Source organism: Rhododendron vialii, chromosome 4a, assembly GCF_030253575.1.
Source record: "Rhododendron vialii isolate Sample 1 chromosome 4a, ASM3025357v1".
NCBI lineage: Eukaryota > Viridiplantae > Streptophyta > Magnoliopsida > Ericales > Ericaceae > Rhododendron > Rhododendron vialii.
In genome coordinates this window covers 25,249,396-25,269,417 of record NC_080560.1, presented here as the reverse complement: position 1 = coordinate 25,269,417, position 20,022 = coordinate 25,249,396, and the positions used below count along the sequence as shown (strand labels likewise).

At 35.9% G+C, this 20,022-nt stretch overlaps 1 protein-coding gene across 1 annotated transcript; it reads left to right on the top strand.

The window, feature by feature from the left end:
• Positions 1-3,566: 3,566 nt before the first annotated feature.
• Positions 3,567-5,900, top strand: LOC131322325 (trihelix transcription factor GT-3b-like). Its single transcript, XM_058353617.1, has 2 exons — positions 3,567-4,250; positions 5,171-5,900. Exons 1-2 carry the CDS (start codon positions 3,999-4,001, stop codon positions 5,720-5,722), a joined length of 804 nt encoding a protein of 267 aa, XP_058209600.1. The 5' UTR covers positions 3,567-3,998; the 3' UTR covers positions 5,723-5,900.
• The last annotated feature ends 14,122 nt before the right edge of the window (positions 5,901-20,022 follow it).

The following is a 20,022-nucleotide window of genomic DNA, read 5'->3' as shown; positions in this document are numbered from 1 at the left end:
TCCCTTTTTCGACCAATTTGCGATGATCCGAGCTGCTCAATATGTTCAGAACGTGATTTTAAGGGTACTCTCGCGAGAAATCAACAAAAAAAAAATGAAAATGGCTTGATCAGAGCAGTTTTTATTTGTATTTTATCGAACGTTTCAAATAAAAACTGCTCAAATCAAACCATTTTCAGTCATTTTTTTTGCTAATTTCTTTCGAGTACTCTTAAAATCACATTCTAAACACATTGAGCTGCTCGAATTATCGAAATTTGATCAGAAAATGGAAGAAAAAGGACGTCCGCATTTATTTGAAATGAGGGCGCCCTTACCTGAAGGGAACTATATATATATACAGTCCGGATCAAGTCCACACCCTTACGGTCCGCACCCGTCCGCACCTCCCCTCTCCCGATTGAATTTCGATGATCCGAGCCGCTCAATGTGTTCAGAACGTGATTTTAAGAGTACCCGCAAGAAATCAGCAAAAAAAATGACCGGAAAGGGAATGATTTGAGTAGTTTTTTTCTGAACCGTTCAGAAAAAAACTGCTCAGATCAAGCCATTCCCAGTCATTTTTTTTGCTGATTTTGCGTGGGTACCCTTAAAATCACGTTCTGATCACATTGAGCGGCTTGGATCATCAAAATTCAATTGAGAAATATGAGAAACGGGGAGGTGCGGACCGGAGCTCCGGTCCACACCTCCTGATCCTAACTGTATGTGTATATACATATATATATACATATATATATACATATATATATATATATATATAGTCAGTCTCCCTGAGGGGGTCTTCATTTTAGTTAAAATGCGGACCTCGTCATTTCTCCTATTTTCCGATTGAATTTCGAAGATCCGAGCCGCTCAATGTGTTCAGAACGTGATTTTAAGGGTACTTGTGAGAAATCAACAAAAAAAAATACCGGGAAGAGCTTCGTCCAAACAGTTTTTATTAGAACCGTTGGGTAAAAAATAAACAAAAACTGCTCGGATCAAGCCCTTCCCGGTTTTTTTTTTTTTGCTGATTTCTCGCGTGTACCCTTAAAATCACATTCTGAACACATTGAGCTGCTTCGATCATCGAAATTCGATCGAAAAATGGGAGGTCAGCATTTTATTAAATAAGGGTGATCCTTACGGGAGACGGACTGTGTGTGTATATATATATATATATATACATATACATACTATTAGCTTGTGAAGCAAGTTTGTACAACTGGTTACAGGGTATAAAGCCCCACCACGATCCAATAATCTTTCCTCGTAAGCCTGACGACACCGACACGCAATGGGAACTAATGTGGACGTTGAATGAATATTGGGTAAAATTGCACTGATCTCCCTGGGTTTGTTTGACGAACACAGAAATCCTCCTCAGGATTTTAAAATAAGAGAAAGCTCTCATTTACTCTTTCCACCAAAGTATTTTAGGTTGACATACTTGACACAAATATGTTACATCCAGAAGGTACTAGTTTTCACAAAATTGTGTCTATTTATCAATATCACGGGATAATTCCCCGAAGTCACATGCTAGTATTCCCACAATGGTACAAGAACACTTAGGCAGTTAAGCTTTAATTGATATGTGTAGTTGCAAACAATTGCATGTATATTTGAGGTTTTCTATAAAACTTTGAACTAGGTGAGATGGGCTCATTGAAATCTAATATCTCCACATATACTCGAGTATACAAGGAATGGAGACATATTATCTGACATTCAAAAAAAAAAAAAAAACACAACGGATGGAGAAAAAAAACTAATTCGTAGTGGGGTCAAATAATCTTTAGAGTATATTGAGAGAATTTTTTCTATACGTTCTCTTTCTCTCTCCCTCTAGATATGTACCATTATATATATAGTGTGGTGTTATTAGATATTTTGCATTAACCTCTCCTATAGTTTCTAACAATTCCAGAAATATCCATTTAGCTTAAAGATAGAATTTCTTTTCATTCTAACAGCATGTTTAACTATTCCCCTCCGTATAATTCCCGTAATTGGTATATATAATAATGTTCCTTAATTCAGCCCATAAAGTTGGTGCTTTACGTCCCAATCACATGCTCGGTTTGGTTTGGTTATCGTAATAATTTTTTGTGCAATATGTATCTAATATTTTTATGGTTGAAAATTGCACATAATTTTGGTGCCAAAAATTATTTTATTCCCATAAATGGTGCAAAAAATGGAAAATTATTTTAATAAATCCATTATTTTTAAGGTTAAAAATTGCACGTAATTTCATAGGGGACTAACTTTAGGGTACACAGGGTGCATTAGGGCTCGATTGGATGAAGCCAAAGCTAGGTGGATGAGTAATAAAGGGGGATGAGGGCTTGATGTGATGTTTATGGCTTGATTTGGCACACAAATTTGCACCCGATGAGTTCATCTGCCTTCCGATTCAATCCGGGCGTAAGGGGCACGGGTGGATAAATTATGGATGGCTTTGTACCTATCCCTAATTTATCCGGTCTAATCCAGCTGGATTTTTTTACGAAATTACCCCTCCTCATCTGCCTTGGTTCTGGTTTCTATTGTTGTCAAATAGAGACATCAAAACAAGAAGATGAAGAAGAAGAACAACAACAACTACTACTACAATAGATCGGAGAGGGAGGGAGGGATTTAACCAAGCCGTGACGTTCACCAATGATTAGAGAGAGGGCATGTATCGTAGCTCTCTCTCTCTCTCTCTCTGTCTCTCTCTCTGTCTCTCTCAAATAGTGACAAGGACAAGGAGGAGAAGAAGAATAAGGAAAATGAATTATGTACATGTGTGACCATGTGCACCCGCACCCATAATCAATTAAAATGCACCCATAATTAAAAAAAATACTTAATAATTAATTTTATTTGATTTTTCAATTTTATATTTAATCTAATTTCATATTGCACACGGGTAAAAGAGTTATTTGATATCTTTTTGTATCATTCATCTTTTCTAATCCCCCATTTTATATCTCATTCAAATCAAATTCTATTTTATCCCAATTTTTAATACATCATCCAAACCAATGTCTCTCCATCCCAATTTAAATGCTCCCTACGGGAGACCGTGTGTAACTTTGACCTCGAAAAATAAAGTACTTTCAGAATTAATTTTTAACTTTGTTTTGTATCATTCAAAAGATTTCGATGAGTTCTTTAAAACGGTGCAAAAAAAATTTCAAAAAAGAATATGAAAAATATAATTTTTTAAAAGTCAAAATGACACGACTTTACGTAAAGAGCATTTACAATAGGACAGAGATAGTATTTTTTAATTCATCCTCCATAAAAGTCACATCAATGTGAGGCCCTTTCATAAATAGTACCTCTTATATCTTATCTCGCTCTATAAATAGTACACTTAAACTTATCCCGCATCCAATCGGGCCATTATACCATTTACGCGAGTTAGAATGAAAACAGTTCTAATTTCAAGCTGAGGGGATATTTCTGAAATTGTTAGAAACTACAGGAGAAGTTAATGCAAAATATCTAATAACAGGACAGCGTACTATACATATAACGGTACATATCTAGAGAGAGAGAGAGATTAGAGAGAGAATGCGTGCGTTTCCGCGTAGAGAGATGAGACCGAAGGGAACTGTACTGTACAGAGAGAGAAAAGACTCTGGGGCCTGGGCAATTTAAAGCTAGCTTTCTTTATCTTGGGTTTTCAAACTCCAGAAATCTGAACAAAACCATATAAAAAGCGCTCCCTTTGACACCTAATCCCAAAATAAAAAAAAAAAAAAAAACCATTCTGTCTTCTTTTTTTCCCCTTTTGACGATTTCACACCTTATTTTCACACCACCCCCGCCCCACCTCCATTCCATCCATATAAATCATTCCTCTTCTCTCTGTACACATCTTTTTTGTTCTTTATGTTGAATTCAAACCACCTTCCTTGCATCCAAAGCGATTCTCTCTCTCTCTCTCTCTCTCTCTCTCTCTCTCTCTCTCTCTATACATCTTTTCTAAATATATTTATATCAAGACGTACTACTCTGCGATGGAAGGTCATCCACATCATCATCATCAGATTAGTGTGAATATAGATACAGGAGATAGATTTCCTCAATGGAGTATTCAGGAGACGAGGGATTTGTTGATGATACGAGCCGAGCTCGATCCCACGTTTATGGAAACCAAGCGAAACAAGCTTCTGTGGGAAGTGATTGCGACGAAAATGAAGGAAAAGGGTTACAATCGAAGCGCAGAGCAGTGCAAGTGCAAGTGGAAAAACCTCGTCACTCGATACAAGGTAGTAATTTATTCAAAACCTTGCATTCAATCCCTTTTCAACACTCTATCAATTAACGATATACTATAATAAACTGTTTGGACTAAGCTTTAAGGAAAAATTGTTTGGATCAAACACTTTTCGATATTCATTTGAGCTGATTTTTTGCCGATACCCTTAAAAACACGTTTTAAACAAGTTAAACGGTTTCGATTATTAGCATAGGGCTCCAAACTATGAAGTTCGCATTTAAGGTCTTTACGTGAAGGGGATTGATATTCGATATAGATTTACAGATTTACACAACTGTAAACACTTACACTTAGGTAGCAGTTATATTTTGAGATGATCATTTTTAGTACGATGTGTTGGAACGATCTGAGGCTTTATATGTACTAATTGCAAGTGATTTTCGATGTCTTTAACCTAAGCAAGAGCGGTACATAGGATAATAAATCAAATAAAATTCAAATGTGGTTAAGATATGCTTACGTATAGATTGTGGATAGACATATTTGCATGTGTTGTTGTTTTAATGGGAAACTATTAATCATCCGATTCTTTAATTGTGGTGTATTGTATTTCAAATTAATTACTTGTTTTTGAGTTGTATATAGGGTTGTGATACTGTGAGCCAGATTATTTTAATTTTGCTTGTGCAGGGACGTATATATCCACAAAAACCAATCATACACCTCGACCAAAAAATGGCAGATGGCATGGGACTGCAAAATTGTGAAATTCATATCCAGCTAAAAAACAATTATTTGTAATCCTTGATTAGTAAAACAGATAAGTACATGCATATATATATATATATATATATAGTATATGCTTTGCATCCATACGTGTGCGTTTAAGCTGAATCGTGTAGTTATAATTAAGACGATTATGGGTTTGGTGTATCTCAATTTTATGTTGTGCATGCATGCCTTAATTAGGGATGTGAAACCATGGAGCCAGAAGGAATGAGGCAGCAATTTCCATTTTACAATGAGCTACAAACTATTTTTGGTGCGAGGATGCAAAGAATGCTGTGGATGGAAGCGGAGGGGGGACTGAGCGCGCCCAAAAAGAAAGGGGTGCAACTTTCGTCGGACGATGAGGACGACAATGAAGAGAGCGACGGAGGAGAGAAGATCACAAGCAGCAAGAAGAGAAGGAAAGTACTCAAGGGTGGTGGTACTGGCAGTAGTACTAGTGGAACAAGTATGATCAGTAGTTTGAAGGAGCTTCTGGAGGAGTTCATGAAGCAACAGATGCAAATGGAGATGGAATGGATGAAAGCTTGTGAGAGGAGAGAGGAGGAGAGGAGGGTGAAGGAGATGGAGTGGAGACAAACAATGGAAGCTTTGGAGAATGAAAGGGTAGCGATGGAGAGGAGGTGGAGAGAGAGGGAAGATGAAAGGAGGACGAGAGAGGAAGCTAGAGCAGAGAAAAGGGATGCTCTTATAACAGCTCTATTAAACAAGCTTAGAAGGGAAGAGATGTAGTCAATTAATTTGGGTGGCCGGGCTAGCTCTTAATTTGTTAGTAGTTTGTTTCGTTGTTTTTGAAGAAGCGGAAAACTATATATGAGAGGTTTGAGGTTTGTCGTGAACTCTCATTTAGCTCATGCTTTGTTTTATGGTTAAGATTTATATAAAATCTCCTATTTTAATTTTTTCTGCACAGTTTGATAGTTCTAGGGAAATTGATGATCTCCAATTCATGTTGAAGCTCAAGGTGTTATATGAAGGAAACCCTGAAGGATTTTGATCAAGTGGGAGTATAGCAACAAGTAATGGACCTATTTTCTCTAGTTCACAGGTTTGACATTCACTAGTAGTAAAAAAAAAATCCAGATTGTTTGGCTGTTAATTTTACGACTCTAAGATTAGTTTAGATGTTCGTAATGAGCTGGCCCTTACCGAATAATGGTTATAAAAACCAATTTACTCACTCTGTCCCAATTTATTTGCTTATGATAGGAATTCCCCTTTTTTTATTGACTAAAAGTTTTTTGGTTTAAAAGTGTTTACATTTTCAAAAATACTCTTTTGCTTGATTTTGTTTTGAACTTGGTACTGTATTTCCTTCACCTCAAAACTAAAGGGGTAAAATTAAACTTTGGCTTTTGGTGATTGCTAATTTTGAAAAAGTACAAATAATTTGAGATGGCTCAAAAAAAATATAAGCAAACAAAATAATACGGATGAAATAGTAGTAATAACTTTATTACTCGCTCTATCTAAATCTGTTAGTCTACTTTCACTATGCACAACCTCTCAAAAAGTTGCTTACATTTTCTAGTTCATATATATATATATATAAAGTCCCTTTCTCCTAAGGACCTCCCTTTTCCGATCAAATTTTGATGATCCGAGCTGCTCAATGTGTTCAGAACGTAATTTTAAGGGTACTCGCTAGAAATTAGTAAAAAAAAAAACCGGGAAGGGCTTCATCCGAGCAGTTTTTGTTATGTTTTTATCAAACGGTTCAAATAAAAACTGCGCAAATCAAGCCCTTCCCGGTCTTTTTTTTTTTTGCCGATTTCCTTTAGGTACCCTTAAAATCACGTTCTGAACACATTGAGTGGCTCGGATTATCGAAATTCGATCGGAAAATGAGAGAAATAGGGAGGTCCTTATTTTAACCCTTATTTGAAAATAACTGTATATATATATGTGTGTGTGTGTGTGTAAATGAAATATGAATCTTTTATCTGATAGATCTCCATTAGGTGTTTTAGACAAAATTTTCAAAATTATACACAATAGTAAAAACTGTAAAGAGCCTGTTTAGTTCTCATCTTTGAAAATTATTTTTGGTGTAATAAGGGGTAATGAGTGGAGAGAGATAGATAGAAAAATTTATTGAGAATCGTGCATGAAAAGAAATATTTTTCTCAAAGATGGACAATTTGTGAGTGGCACATATGTTAAAAGTGGACAAACAAATTGGGACGAATCAAGTACTCCTTCCATCCCACTTTGTTGCACACGTTTCCTTTTTGGGACGTTTCAAAAAATTGTCTATATTTTATAACCTATAATGTTTTTTTATGATTTCGAAAACTTTATTTAAAAAATAAATTGAGATCTATCAAATAATATCCATATTGAATATAAAAAATATTATAGGTTGTGAGATATAAATAATTTTTTGGGACGTTCCAAAAAGGAAATAGGCCACGGAACAAAGCGGGACGAAGGGAGTATTTATATCACTCTCCCTGCGGGCCGACGTAAGAAGGTGCAAGTGGGGGCCCAAGCCAATGCACACCTTCCAATTATTCCACTAGCTATACAATATTTTCAGATTAATTTAAAAAATTCTATATGATCGGTCCTTGCAAGTCTCTTGAGTAAAAAATAAAGTTGATAAAGTTTCTATATATGTGTGAAAAAAACTTCTCAAATTTTAAGTTATCGACTATTTTTCGATCGTAGTTATATAATTAAATGCGATTTGTATATGTACACAATGTGGTCTTTTTCTCAGAACTATTAAGTAGCATTATTTATGTTGCAGACTATTTTTTTGTTATTAATATAAAAATACATGTGATTCAGATATCCGATGAGTACAAATCTCGTGTCTGCCATTGATTCTCCCTCTAACTAGTGACAAGACTACCTCCACAAGCGGGTCAAACATAAGTAGTATCTCAACATCAGGTCAAATTCATAACAAATATTGATTATGTTCCTATGACAACTTGGTAAGTTGTTCAGGAGCGGCTCCACGATTTTTTTTCACAGTGATGACAAAAATACATAATATGTTAATAACGAAAAGCTTAAGGAAAAAAAAAAACTTTAACTTACCGAAGTTGGAGTATAGGTTAAGCAAAAGGAAATTTTTTATAAGAATCCCCTTTTATTTGTTTACCAACTTATATTTTAAGTTTCAAAATATATTGGGGAGCTTAATTATTTTGGTTTTTTGAGCTATAAATATTAAGTTACCCAAATTTAATTTATTGAATTTTAAAATACTTTACAACTTTATTACCACCACACGTTCACAAGCATTTTCAGTCTATACTCACCCACACACATGCAAACACTTAAACACACTCAGATTGTGGATGCAAAATACTTAATTAAACACACTACTATTCTCGGTGGGTATGGACTGCAAATGTTTGTATGTGTGTGATTTTAAAATTTCTTTTTGTTTTTTTACTATGGACGAGTGATCCAGTGTCGACAATGCTAGAGAAAATTTCATTTATATGTAAAAAAAATAAATGGTCTAACTGCCCTTAAGTTGTTGACTACCAATTCATCTCAAACTGTGGTGCAATTTTATTTTTTTTTTAGCAAAAAGATCATCCTAGTTATATTGATACGAAAACAAAGTACAACAAAACAAAATACAACATAATAAAATAAAACAAAAAAAAGCCGCTCAACAATGATGTTGGACCCAGAACTCTTTTTCATAGAGGTGGGTGGACAAAGGATTACCACCGAATCTTGCAAGATATTGATTTGTCTATACAAGGAAACTATTGGAATATTTCCTTGTATTCGCAGCTTACATGCTGAAATCAAAACAATAATTAATGCAAAGAAATAATTTAGACGACATACTCAATCTACATACAAATGAAAAATACACAGGAAAAAAATTCAGAGAAACGATGCAACCTAGACTTGCATGTCATTGTCTAACTATAAAATTAGATTAATCAGACATGAGTATCTACCTGAACACAACAGTATGGTCACATGTAGATTGATAGTTAGTATCTGACTGTCTATTTCTTAAATGACCATTAGAATTCAATGAAACTCTTATCAATGTCTAATCAACCTGAATTTTTACGTGTGCAATAAACATATCTACTACACTTAAATAAGCAGCTTAGATAGTTCAGTTGGGACCTTGGTTGGTACCATTTTGCGTAAATGAAGGTCAAATCAGTAGATATCACACATGCATATATATGAGATCTAGGATCTTGATTTGTCTATACGTACGAGTATATAAATACGAACAAAATGAAGGAATCGAAATAAAAGAAAAGAGTTAATCCTGTCATAATTATAAGCAACAAAAATTTGTTTTCCAACTCAAGAAATAAACAAGAATAAGAAATTGTTTTAGAGAGAAATTTACGTCTAGGGCTGCAAACGAGCCGAGCCGAGCCGAGTTTTAGAGTGTTCGAGCTCGGCTCGGCAAAAATTTAGTTGGCTCGAGCTCGGCTCGAGCTCGTGACGAGCTGCAGGACTCGAGCTCGAGCTCGGCTCGATATGTATTTACGGAGCTCGAGCTCGGCTCGTTTATGAAACAAATATATATAAATATATATATATATATTATATAATCGAGCTCGCGAGCCAATTCGAGCCGAGTTTCGACTAGCTCGAGCTCGGCTCGTTTATGAAACGAGCCCAGGACTCGAGCTCGAGCTCGGCTCGTTTTTGTCTTGAACCGAGCCGAGCCGAGCCGTTATCGAGCCGAGCTCCGAGCCGCTCGCGAGCGACTCGGATCGTTTGCAGCCCTATGTACGTCTATTAACGGTAGAGGTGTATATGGAAATGCAAAGATTTTGAGCTGTTCTTTTATTATTATTATTATTATGTCAGTTGTACTGTAACCCACTGAGCAAAATATCCAGCTGTAGAATAGAATAGTAATACATGCAGTTGGAGTTGCGTGTCCTTATTTTCTCCGGCTAGAATAGTAATACATGATGGGAAAATGACGGCCGATGACGTATTTTGATAACTAATATCCGTCAAAAACAAACAAAAAATATTTATTAATACTAAAAATGTTATTGACAAGTATTAATTATCAAAACACGTATTTGACTGTCATTTTCCCTTTTTTGATCGATGTTGTATACTGGCCTTCGGGAACGGGGTATAGTATATATAGATAGCAGAGGAGTACAAGGCCCATTAAGGACCAAGCGGCCCAATCCTGAGGTGAGGTAGTACTATGTTCAATTCCAACTTCCAAGGCTAGGAAAAACAAAACTCAGCAAGATGCCTTTCGATCGGCAACAATCAATCTTAGGAAAAATGAAGGCCAATGATATGTTTTGATAATTAATATCTGTCAAGGACATTTTTATTATTAACAATTATTCTTAGCATGTTCTTAAAGGGTATTAATTATTAAAACACGTCCTGGGCCGTCATTTTCCCTCAATCTTATTGTCAAATTTCAGGCCACAAATTTAAGCAAGCGCGTTGCATTATAGGAGTAGTAGCGAAAATTATTAGGTAATCCCGGAGTACGGAATACTGTTCGTTCTCCCTCTCACATAATTAAAATGCCAGACTCACATGTTATTTGTGGGTCCACCTCGTCGGTCCCACTTGTTATGTGAGAGGGAGCACGGACACTATTCCATGCTCTGGAACTACCTAATAATGACTCGAGTAGTAGTTGTCAAATTAAACTACGAGATTTAGTTATAAGTCCACTATAAGGAATTTGTAGAGTTTCTAGTCTACCTCAATAATTTGTAGAGTTCCTAGTCCACGTACTTAATAAGCCCACCTCCACCACCCCCACCACCCCTCCTGCCACATCACCATTGAAAAGTTTGCCGGAGTGCCTAAACTACTAAAACCTTATAAAATGCTTATACCATTAAAATCTTATGAAAGTGCCTAAATCACTAAAACCCTATGAAATTGCCTAATATCCTAAACCCAATGAAAATGTCTAAACCACTAAAACCTTATGAATCTAAGTGCACCCTAGAATTATATGAAAGTGCCTAAATTTTTCGGCGAACTTCCCGGCACCGGCCAATTTTCCGGCGTCAGTCAACTTCCTAGCAATGACGTAGGGGGAGGGTATAAGTATTAAATTGAAATTGAGTGGACTAGGCCTACTATAAAATATTAAAAATGGACTGGAGACTTTATTAACTTAGGAGGTGGACTAGAGTCTCTTTAAATTTTTTATAGTAGACCTAAGACTAATTTTTTATTTTAATTTATTGAACTCCAGTTTGTTTCATCCTTGTATACTTTATAATAATAATACTTGTATTCCTGTGAATCAAACAAATTTCTCTTCCGATCCGATGTCCATATGTACATGTATATATGTATATTTATGTATTATTAATTCCCAAGTTTGATTATCGTTGATTTGGTAGAAAATTCTATAAATTAGGTAGGAGGCATTTGGAAACTTGAAACTACCAAACTATGTCTAATCCGTAGCTTACAATTTGACACATATATAGGTTTTTGTTGCCAATAAAACTTTACTTAGGTTCCGTTTGTTTCAATGTAAGATATTTTATAATATAAAATATTTTTTCATAAAACTAACTTTAAAATCTTTTATTTTCCGGTATTTGGTTAGCATATGAAAAATATTTTCAGAAATCGACAAAATAGTGTAAAGAGAGGGAGAGAGGAGAGAGAGATATGAGAATAAGAGAATTGAACGTAGATCAGGACTGACGATCGAGGAAACTGAGAAGTGAAAATTACATTAAAAGGTAGCAGATTCATTTCGAAAAATAACTTACGAAAGATTTAAGGATAAGTCATTTTCATCAAATTAGTAAAAAATATTCATTTTTTATACAATTAAACACCAAAAAATAAACAAACGGAGCCTTAATGTAATATCAACACATGTTATGTACGTAGCTTGATTAGGACTTAACATGACATCTAGTTTTTTTTTTTTTTTTAATCCTAACATGACATCTAGTTTTTAACTATTTCTCCTAACATGTCATCTAGTTTGATTTGCATGATTTTGGCACTGAGGGACATAGTAATCCTACATGTGGGGTCCATTTCCGCCCACGTGGAACTTGATGGTCCTGAAATCATTTCGTATTATCCCCACCAGAACCGTGTTCCATTGGTAGGGGTCTGTAATGGTCCTATCAATTTTACATTCTTGCCTAACCAAATTCGAATATTGGGTGTACGAATTGACTCTAGGCCGTTATTGTTTTGTTCCTTTCAAAGAAATCAACATTTCCTCAAAATTTAATCTTATTGAATTCAGATCCTTTCATGTGACGGTGTTTCATATGGTTCCAAATTAATAAGGTCCACCATAATTTACTTTATTCTAACCATACATTCTAAAAGTCCTGATACATTTGTTACACTTCAAGATCAGAAAATTGAATGGCTTCGATTGTTGAATAGAGCCATATTCGCTTGCTTATTACTAGGGTCATCTCGGCTATTTTGGAGACCAAAATGAACTTTAAGATTGGGTCTCTTATGTATTCTATGAGCAAAAAGATAGACTATTAATCAATTCAAAAACTTAAAAGAACATATAGTACTGAAGGAGATAAAATTCCCAAAAATTAGAGATTATTACGTGAATTAAAAAATATCACTTAAATTCCTTGAATTTTTTTGCACCAAATATAGTTGAAAAATAATTATGCTAGCATAATTAATATTTCCAATTGTAACATCCTCAATTTTGGGTACGTTAATAAACAATTTTATTTCAACTTCAAAATAGAGTCTGGCTCTTTATTACATCACAACCTCCGTAAGAATACTTTTCATTACACACGGGAAGGGAAACTAAGGTTTCTAACTACAGCTCCGCCTGCTCCTCCATCCTTGCCAGCTCTTCGGCTCCGAAAGCCTCCAAGGTGCACAGCTTACCCTGTTCATCTACAAAGTCTGACACATTATACCGATGTCGCCATCAGTATAATATGTCAGGGTCACCAAAGGTAACACCATGAGCTACGAAAGCTCAGCAGAACAAACCCATACCCACTAACCCATATCTTACAAACAAAAGATCATATACAACAGATAGTAATAATAACACATCCACATTCGCTATTCAATCTATCGTTGGTGTCCATGATGATTTTCTGAGTTTCTCCTACGCGACTCATCGTAGACCGTGTCACCATTTTTCATATACCAACCAACATTTCAAAACTCATTTTTTACACACACCCAACCTCGGTTCCGCCGTTCTGGGTTCCCGAGTATCATCACAATGGTTCCGCCGCACCGAGTTCCCATTGGCACACAAACTTGCATTGGCTCCTCTCCGCGGATAACCAAGCCACATTACCAATGAGGCTACCACGTCCGGCCGCATTGGCAATCTTCACAATGGGCTATCGAGTCCGGCCACATTGTGGGTTTCACAATCCACGCAATGGGCTACCAAGTCCGGCCAGATTACGAGTTTTCATACACACAACAGGCTACCAAGTCCGGCCACGTTGCGGTTTTCACAATCCACACGATGGGCTACCAAGTCCGGCCACATTGTGGGTTTCCATACACACAATGGGCTATCAAGTCCGGCCACATTGCGATTTCAAAACACATTTCATTATTATCCACACCCTAGGTGTCATGTTTCTACTTTCTCGATTTTTGTGTCACGTTTTCATGCATAGACTCCGCGGTAAGACTTTTCACATATGAGATCATAAATCATTCATTGTAATCTTGAAACTAAACTAACTAGATCATCCAACTCCATATTACTTATCATGCTCAAATCACAACTTAAAGCATAACGTCATATGTACGGACGCCCTTGGAGTGAGAATCACTTATGCTTTATCATACCACAAGTAATACAAGCAATTCATGTAAGCATACTCATAACCATTTTAAAGATCAAAATACGAATACTTCTAAACAAGCGATAAGTTTCTATCTTTCAAAAATCCATTATTTCCTCTTTTGTCGAAAGTTCAAAACAACACATGTTTATAAAGAGTAAAGACATTCTACTTTCTAACATACGGTTCTATATGTAGAGTTAGGGGGCAAGAGGTTCTACCTTTCTTCTTGGCGGTAGTGGCGACTACGGAAAGTAAGTTGACAATCAGGCGGAGTAACTTCCAACGGTATGCTTCCAGAAGTTTCGAAAGAGAAAGGTTTCTCTCGAAACTAGATCTTGACTAAACTACTTAAACTTTTTTTTGGATCGAAGGGTGGTTGAGGGGCGGTTTAGTGGCGGTCTTGGATGAGTTTCTTGAAGAACACAATAAGAACTCAAGAACACCAAGAACAAAGAAGAACAAAGCAAGAACAATAGAAATTCTAGAGAGAGAAGTTGAAGAATAGAAGGTGTGAGTTGAATGGTGAGAAAGAGGTGCTTTTTATAGCAAAAGTCTTGGCTATTACCCAAGGGATAAAATTTTTCCTAACAATTATTGTCCAATGGGTAAAATTTTCCTATTAAAATAATCCAATTTGGCATATGTTTTCTTATTAAAATAATGGATTAAGTACTTTAGGAAATCTAGGCTTGCATGGCTAGATTTTTGTACCTTGGATTGGATTATGGAAGATTTGGTGGAGGGAATGAGAGTTTGTACAAGATTTGGTGATTAAAATATCATAATAGGACATTGGAAGATAGATTTTTGCATAGATTGATAGGATGCAAGAAGATCATGGAAGATCATGGCAAGCACAACCAAATCTCCTACTTTTTTCCTCTCTCTCTCTCTCCTCCCCTCTCTCTCTCTCGGCCCTCCTTTCTCTCTCTCTCTCTCTCTCTCTCTCTCTCTCTCTCTCTCCCTCATAGTACAAGTACATATATATATATATACAATAATGTACTTAGAGTACTATGGGATTTTAAAACTAAGATTTTTCTAATAAACAATGCAATTAAACACATGTGTACATATATATATATATATATATATATATATATATATATATACAAATTAAAGTATACAAATATATATAATAGTATGTACTATGCAATCTATGAAGATTTTCAAATCCAAATAAAAAATTATAAGATCAAAATTCCCTATTAAACTAATCCAATTTAGCACGTGTCTCCCATTAAAATAATAACCTAGTGTACCTAGGAAATCTTAGGGCAATATATAAAGTACATGCATATATGTATATAAATATGGCTAAGGGTACAAAGTACTAGATTTCCAAATCCAATATCCCATTAAAGAATTTCAATTAAATAAAAGGCTAGGATTCCCTTACTAAAATAATCATAAAGTACTAGTGCTATTATATTACAAAAAGTACTTAGAATCTAGGATTTAGATTTACCCAATATTTTAATGCACAAAATCACATGGGAAATCCAAACCTTGATTATTTAATAAAAACCTTATACCTTGTTGGAAGATTAGTGCTATTATCCAATGGATAACAATTCCCCTAGTAGTTATTATCCAATGGGCAATAGTTTCCCTAGCGGTTAATAACCAAAGGATAAAAGGAGGAAATGATATCAAATAAAAAAATACATATTTGTCCTTTGCACATGTGAATATACACCAATACATTACTATATCTTTGTACTAATCAAATAATCTAATGGAATGCCTATTGTCCAATAGACAAAGATTACCCAAACGTTTATCGCCCAATGGGTAATGGTTAAAGGTCCAAAGGGTTCCACTAGGGTTTGAAAGGTTCAAAAGGTTCAAGGAATGTTCAAAAAGGCTCATCTAGAGTTAGGAGAACATAACTAAGTGAATTGATAGTTAGGTTCCTCTAACTAATTGGTTAAAATCTTGCTATACTTGCCAAGTAGAATCTCTAGCCAAGAAATATAATTTTAAAAGGCTAAAATTCTAATTATGACGGATTTTTAGGAATTAAAAGGGATTTCAAAAGCAATCCAAGTAATTAAAAATAAAAATTCAAATTTTTAACGAAATTTTTACTTACTAAAAATCAGGATTGTTACACCAACGTTCTCCTTTCAATAGACAATTCACCATTCTTGGGACGTGATCGAGCGAAATTTGATTTGATCAACTTCAATTTTGAAACCCCTTTGCCCTTATAGTATAAACACTTCGGTTTAGGGTTGATCTAGAAAAATGAGTCCTTTGTTATGAATATACTCGATCAGAATTAATTAACATAGCCGCTTGGTGGGGAGGCGCCCCTCTCCCCTCCTCCCCCGGGCTCTCTCCTCCCTCTCCCCTTACCCTCTCTCTCTTGGATGCTCTTTCTCCCCTCCTCCTTTCTTCTTCTTGCATACTTCGCGAAGATAAGCAATTCTTTTTTACCCCTTATGATCGCCGGCATATTTTTCCCATCCGTGCTCCATTCTTCATCCGCCCCGTCGCTTTTCCCATCGGATCCATTGCTAGGTGGTTTCGAGTTGGTGCCTAACAGCGGTGTGGAGTGCGGCGTGTTGGTGGTTGATGTTTTGGGCATCGGGATCCCGCCGATCGATAGCTCTTGGGCCGATTGGTTTCATGCTTAATGGCCAGGGCTCCTCTCATTGCCAACGAATGAAGTCTGCTCTCCTCTTGCTTCAGATCTCGATGGTCTATCCTCTGCTTTGGTTTGTTTGGTGGTCTAAAGCGTGTGTACGAAACAGGCTGGGTTTTCTCCAGCCGGCAACGGTGGCGGCAGATGGCGATGGGTTGTGGTTGGTGGCTGTTTGGGCGGCGGTTTAGTTGTTGTGGCTGTTGTGTTTTTCCGGCAAGTACGGCATCGACGACGGTGAAGGCGGTGGGGGTTGTGCACTGTCCTCTAGGGTTAGATTTTTGTGATTTGGGCTATACTTAGGTTTTTGGGCTTTGCCCTTTGGGTGTTTGGGCTGTTTGGGTGGTGTTAGTTTCTTACCAACCTGGGCCTTTTGGGTTTTTGCCCTGGTTTAGATTCAGCCTATTGAGTCTAAATCAGTTTCCTCCGTGTGGTTAAGAGAAGAGGGTCATGGATGGTCAGGCCGGTGTATCCATGACCCAATTAGCTCTGTACTTCGTGTTATGAGTTAATGGATTTTTTATTTTGACAATAAAAAAAAAACATGTTTTTTATATCGATTATAAAACCCTACAAAATATAAGAGCCCCAAATTTTAAGCAAATTATGGATCTTAATGTGCACGTCTTGCTCGCCTTTCCTCGGGGCAGATTTGCATTTTAGGATACAGAAAGGTAAAAAAGAGAGGATATTTTCTCGCTTAAGCTTTGGTTCCCCTCCCAAAACAGGCTTCTACCATTGCGAAGCCATGGTGGCAGGGGCGGAATTCGGGTATCGATAAATGCTTATCTGTACGTTTAATAATTTATTCAAATTTTACACCTGTAATATCTAAACTAAAATTTAATAAATTGATCGATCTATTGATTAGGGTTGCTCGTGGTCCGGATCGGATTGGATCAGATTCTTTGGAATCCAAGGACTGAACCGCTAGTCACGATATTTAAAAAATGAAATTCATGTCCTGACCAAAAGTCCTACAGTCCGATTCCAATCTAATCCGTGGCTCGCAAATCAGTTACGATTTTATCCACGGATTATGTTACATAAGGAAGTAAAAATGAAATTGAAACATATATCCCACACTAGATATCCATTCAACCAAACACCAAAGCATTACAGTTCTAGACATTCATTCAAGTTCAAACCTGATTCAACCAAACACCAAAGAATTATAGTTCCAGTCTTCCAGATATTATTACAGTTTCTATATCCATTTAACCAAACCAAACACCAAACCGCGAGTCACGGTCCAATTTACATATTTATACATATGTACATATTTATTTATATTATCTATATCTATATACTATGGGAGGGTTGTTTTCAAATCCCCCTAAATTTCCTCCTATATTTTGGACCCTAGGATCGGTACACATTTTTTTTTACGGTTGAGATTACATGGCATAAGGGCTAACGATATATTTGGAAAGGATGATACAAATATTTCTACCTTCTATCTAGCTAGCCGAAAATATGGAAAGGATGGTACAATGATTTTGGAAAGTCATCACCTAAACGGTTTAGGCTAAACCTATATGGGTATTCCCAAGGGATTTTGGAAACGGCAATTAGCCAGCTATTTTTCCCACGGGATTTTGGAAACGGCAAAAGCAATCTGGGTATTCTTTCTATATGGGTATTCTTTCTCAAACGGCAAATACGGAAAATGGTAAACCTACACATAATTTTTAGGCTGAGGAGAGTCTTTACTCTCTCCCTCTCACCTCCCCATCCTCGATCACTCTGCTTCCGAAACGACAAAACAAGAATTGAGGTGAGTGGTTCCATTGTTTTATTTGTATATGTATTCCATTGATTTAATTGTATATGTATTCCAAGAGTTAGCGAAAGACCCGTGCCGACTATGTACTATATTCCAAGAGTACAACTAACTGTATATGTATACTCTCTCCCTCTCTACTATATCGTGCTTCCTTTTTTATCAGTTTTATCGTGTACTTCCGTCTTCTGCATTAAAAGAGTTAACTGAAATTCACATGTATTGCTTTTCAAAAAAAATATTTCACATGTATTGGTTCTTTTCCATTCTTTGTACTTGGTTGTAAGATTATTACTATAATCGATTCAGATTTTGCGAATATGTGTTCTTTTTTAATATCTCCTCCAGGCATGCATTTTGTTTGGAAAATTCATCACTATTGGATTTATGCATTGTAATCTTGGTTGGTTATACTTTCATGTCTTTTATTTCAAACTTGCTAATTTGAAGAGATTTCTTTTTCATGGATGACATTACGAATTCTTTCCATGTAAGTCCCTTTTTTAATCTTTTAGATAGGCATCTTCATTATCTCTAACCCATGTGCTCCCTCCGCATAGATTATTAATTCTGCGAAATAGGGCGGTTTGTGATATCTTGAGCCAAACTACGATAAATCCTTTATTTCGATGTTCAAAAAAAAAAAAAAATCCTTCATTTCTCTTTTTTTCTGTATGTTTTTTTTCTTCTTCTAACTTTCTTGCATCTTTTGATACTATTTAAATTTCAGTTGCGTTTAAGTATGGAACGTAGGTATTGTTATCCGTGATGGACCCTCAAATGATATACATGTGGCAAAGGTAAACTCACTGAGCAAATCTATTCCTATTCTTCTTACATATGTGTTCACCTCACCGGGTAACATTATTCCTATTTTACTTATACATTTTTATCTTTCTAGAAGGAAAAAGAAAAACCTGGAGGAAAGTGCAAGGGAAAAGAGAAGGTGACATCCACGGGCAGGGAAAAAGAAAATGCCTTTCAAGTGGTATGATTCTTCCACACTTTATTTATTTTTTTAAAAATCTACATTGTTTGAATAATGATACCATGACCATATACTCTTCTACAAATTTCTGTAATCGTTTACCATTATTTGTTGCCTCCACCATACTTCTAGCTTTGTTAATCAAATAAGTTGAACCAAGGCTAAGTCCTTACAAAACTAAAGCAGCATACGAAGGATTTAGAGATGCACACAATTATGCTATGAAAACGAAAAGGAAAATAAACCTGCACACAACTTCAGCAAAAGTTGTTGACTATAATGTTCCGAAATAAATAGCTATATAGATATAGATATGAACTGAAGTGCCATCTGTTTTGTTGACAAGTTGCATCAGCTAACCAATAACAGATAGCTTAGAAAGTCAACACCTTTGTTGATGATTTTGAATCGGAATTACATTTCTATAGTGGATGATTTTGAATCAAACTGCGGTCTCAATTTAGGAAGAACCACGTAGAAATTAGTATATCATGGTTTGCCGTTGCTTACTTCTTTTTTTGACAGGTTGTATGACATTAAATTATTTTGCTAGATGATTGAAATGGTATATGAAAGGAAGCGTCATCTATTTTTTTGACAAGTTGCATCAGCTAACCAGTAACAAATACCGAGTTGCACTACAACAAAAAACGCTTTTAATAGCATGCGAAAAACGCTATAAAAGGTAATAGATAGCATTCCGGAGAACGCCCTATTAGCCCATGCAATTAAAGGTCTTAACTTTCTATAGCGTTCATTGCCCGCTGTTAAAAACTTTCTATGGCATTCATTGCCCGCTGTAAAAAAACTTTCTATAGCGTTCAT

Coding starts and splice junctions, on each gene's coding strand:
- LOC131322325 (XM_058353617.1), top strand. CDS start 3,999: ATGGAAGGTCATCCACATCATCATCATCAGATTAGTGTGAATATAGAT. Junction 4,251..5,170: donor ACCTCGTCACTCGATACAAG/GTAGTAATTTAT, acceptor TGCCTTAATTAG/GGATGTGAAACCATGGAGCC.